Source organism: Benincasa hispida, unplaced genomic scaffold (genome assembly GCF_027475165.1).
Source record: "Benincasa hispida cultivar pf3 unplaced genomic scaffold, pf3_genome.v1.1 HicScf959, whole genome shotgun sequence".
Classification (NCBI taxonomy): Eukaryota; Viridiplantae; Streptophyta; class Magnoliopsida; order Cucurbitales; family Cucurbitaceae; genus Benincasa; species Benincasa hispida.
Window position 1 is genome coordinate 1 of NW_028327107.1, and position 3,291 is coordinate 3,291.

The 3,291-nt window shown below is 35.2% G+C and overlaps 1 protein-coding gene across 1 annotated transcript; it reads left to right on the forward strand.

The window, feature by feature from the left end:
• Nucleotides 1-16: 16 nt before the first annotated feature.
• Nucleotides 17-3,081, forward strand: LOC150029737 (uricase-like). Its single transcript, XM_090310407.1, has 5 exons — nt 17-98; nt 916-1,024; nt 1,176-1,349; nt 1,463-1,556; nt 2,779-3,081. Exons 1-5 carry the CDS (start codon nt 17-19, stop codon nt 2,860-2,862), a joined length of 543 nt encoding a protein of 180 aa, XP_090166533.1. The 3' UTR covers nt 2,863-3,081.
• The last annotated feature ends 210 nt before the right edge of the window (nt 3,082-3,291 follow it).

Sequence of the window (3,291 nt, forward strand, 5' to 3'; positions counted from 1 at the left end):
CACACACACACACACAATGGTAACTGGTTACAAGGTTGAAGTCAAAGATCGATTGGATACTTTAGTTGGTTATGCAGTGATGGAGATTGCTAATTCAAGTTAGAGGGTAGTTTGGAATATTGAATTTTTTGGGGAAACAAAATCTAATAGTATAGGTGTCAAATGAATCCTTCTAGGGGGCTCCCCCTCACTGCCCCATGAAGGAGAGTTAACGGAGGTGTGCCAGCTTTTCTTATTCTAGATATGGCCTCATCTTTTTTTTTTTTTTTTGGTAATAATGAAAGTATTTTATTTCCTCCATCAGTCAATGAAGCCACTTCTGCATCAACTACCTCATTTGAACAATTGTTTTGAATCTTCTTCTCTTTATTCTTGATCAGCATTCGAATCTATTCAAGCTTAAGGAGAAGTACCCTGAAATTGTCAAGGGTACTCAGTAGTGTCCATATTGTCCTTGCGGTTCAGGGGCAATATGAGCAAACAATTTGACAAATATCAAGGGGCAGCCCCTAGAATAAGAATTAGTATATTTTAGGAGTGTTTTCAAAATCCAAGCCAAAATTTGAAAACTAAAAGATAGTTCTCAAAAACTTGTTTTTGTTTTTAGAATTGACTAAGAATTCCAACGTTTACTTATGAAATATGAAAACTGTGATTAAGAAATTGTGAGAAAACAAGGCCATTGTTAAAAACCAAAGATCAAAAACCAAATAATTACCAAACGAGGCCTTAGCTGTCATGATTATCTTTGATCTAACTCAAAGGAGGATGGTGCATCCTGGGGTAACATGTTCTTTCATTGAAGAGTTGGCCGTTGATCAACTTGTAGAATACATAGCAGATGGAAATTTCAAGAAACTTACTACTTGTATATGCGGTTTAGTATATCATGTTTCTCCTGATTCTCTCTCTAAACTTCACTATGTGAGCAGTCAGGTTTTGAGCGATTTCATAGGGATAAGTACACAGCTCTTCCTGAGACAAGAGAGAGGATATTGGCCACCGAAGTGTCTGCTTCATGGAGGTATATTTTCTATTGATCGGACTTTTGACTGAGAACTAATACATCTCATATAGCTTCTGGCTTTTCTGCTTTAATAGTTCAGGTAGAAGGGCAATAAATTCCAAGTATCTTTGTTGGGTTTCACAAACAAAATTTATATACTTTAATGCAGGTATTCATTTGATTCTCTCTATGGTATCCCTAAAAAGCAGTGTTACTTCGCGGAAACATACCTTGATGTGAAAAAAGTATTAGTTGACACCTTCTTCGGTCCTCCAAAAGAGGGAGTTTATAGCCCATCTGTTCAATACACTCTTTATGAAATGGGAAAGAATGTCCTCAGCAGGTCTCTCTCATTCCTCCCACTTGCACATGCACACATGTGAATGCACAGTCTCACTAATTTCCGCAAATGTTTTAATTTCTCTGATAATAATTTTTGAATTTCCACTATTTTAGGTTCCAAGTTATATCATCAGTGAGGCTGAAGATGCCAAATCTTCACTTCTTACCTGTCAACATATCAACAAAAGATAATCAGAGTATCGTTAAGGTAGGAATCTCCTTACAAAGGTTACCTTTTCCTTTTCCAGGTTCATTAATGGTAATTTCTTCGCTACTCTGCTTGCACTCTAGAATTTATGTTGAGTTCTTCTTCTTGCTATATTAATTGCCGTTATTGCAGAGTTCCCAATTCGGTTTTTTTCATCCTCTGTTACTTTATTTCCTCAAAGAAGCATATCCTTGCATCATCTTTAGAGAGTGAAAATTGTTCCATTAACTGTGTTACATTTCACTCTTATTTTGCTCCTGAATTTTTAATTTCTTCCATTCGCCTTGTTTTTGTTGTTTCCGGGCCATCAGTTTTCTATCAGATTTAAGATTAGAATATAGAATTTCATCATTAATTCGCAACCTTTTTAATGAGTATAAATCTTGCTTTTAGGTCGGTTAAATCTGCAGTCGTCAGGTTAAAATATATAGTGAACTTACCATCTGAAACAATCTCATATGTTGCATGCGTCAATTACCAATTATTACACTTGTATATCTGATGTCTCCTATTATATAAGAACTGTGTTAGGGTACCACCTAACGGGAATCCAGGTTTGAAATATATTGAAATACAAAGGATGAAGGATTATAAGATAAACCAAGTTTAAGGTACTTGGAACCTTCCCTCTTGAGTATGCTTAACCCAAGCCCTAAATCACTCAATAATTCCCCCATCCCTCTATTGGGATACTTCCTAACTGGAATCAAGATCTGTAATATATTAAGATACAATGGAATAATTACAAGATAATGCAAGTATAAAGGCATTTGGAACCTCCTCCTCGAGTATCACTTCACAAAATACCTTTGTGACTCGCTCACCCTCCTTCTAGGTACCTTACACCTTCGAGCTCCCTCTATTTATGACCAAATACACTAACTTCATAACTAATTACCTTATGTCCTGACCGATACCATACTAATATCCCTAACTAGGATCCTTACACTATCTTGTTCACAAAATACCATACTAATATTGTTACTCTGAGTAGTCTTTTTATCCATAAGAAGTACGACACGGACACAGTAGACTATACAACTCTAGTGTCTAACACATTCATTGTGCGAACAAGAATCCAATACTTGTTCAACAAGTGACAGAGAATCACTGATTGACCCGTGTCGAAAACCATTGTCAATGCTTCTTAGCATTTTACCAAACATTGATATTGCTTTGTATTTTTAAAAGAAATGAATGAGGGTGGTGTTTTGTTTTGCAGTTTGAGGATGATGTGTATCTGCCAACAGATGAACCACATGGATCAATTGAAGCTTCCTTGAGCCGCTTCTCTTCGAAGCTGTGAGGAAATTTAAGCATTTTCTGCTTCTTTTTTTTTTTTCCAAGTCAGATTGTCGTGCCTTTTCCATTTGTATAATAGTGAATTATATATCTGAATAAACTCAGAAATGTTTATTTAAATTAAAGTGTTGTCGATCATAGTGGTTACATTGTGGATATTTTCTGTTTTGTGTACTGTCAGTGTACACTAATAATAAAATTTTAACTTCTTTTCCTAAGGAAACTTGTTTTTCCTTTTATATTCTTTATTATTTGTTGTTTTATCAAATTTTGATTTTCTTGGTATCACAAAGGGGGATACTAATGTCTTAACAAGTTGGAACAGCAAAGCGAGCTAATTTTAGTAATTTTTGTGAACTCAATTTTCACTCCCATCAAAAAGTATGAATAACACAACAAAATCTTCAAAGTTCAACCGACTCTGGGATAATTG

What these genes read in the sequence shown, in the direction of transcription:
- LOC150029737 (XM_090310407.1), top strand. Translation starts at nt 17, where the DNA reads ATGGTAACTGGTTACAAGGTTGAAGTCAAAGATCGATTGGATACTTTA. An exon ending in GATGGAGATTGCTAATTCAA is followed by an intron (nt 99 to 915) that starts GTTAGAGGGTAG and finishes TCTCTCTCTAAA; the next exon opens with CTTCACTATGTGAGCAGTCA. An exon ending in ATAATCAGAGTATCGTTAAG is followed by an intron (nt 1,557 to 2,778) that starts GTAGGAATCTCC and finishes TTTGTTTTGCAG; the next exon opens with TTTGAGGATGATGTGTATCT.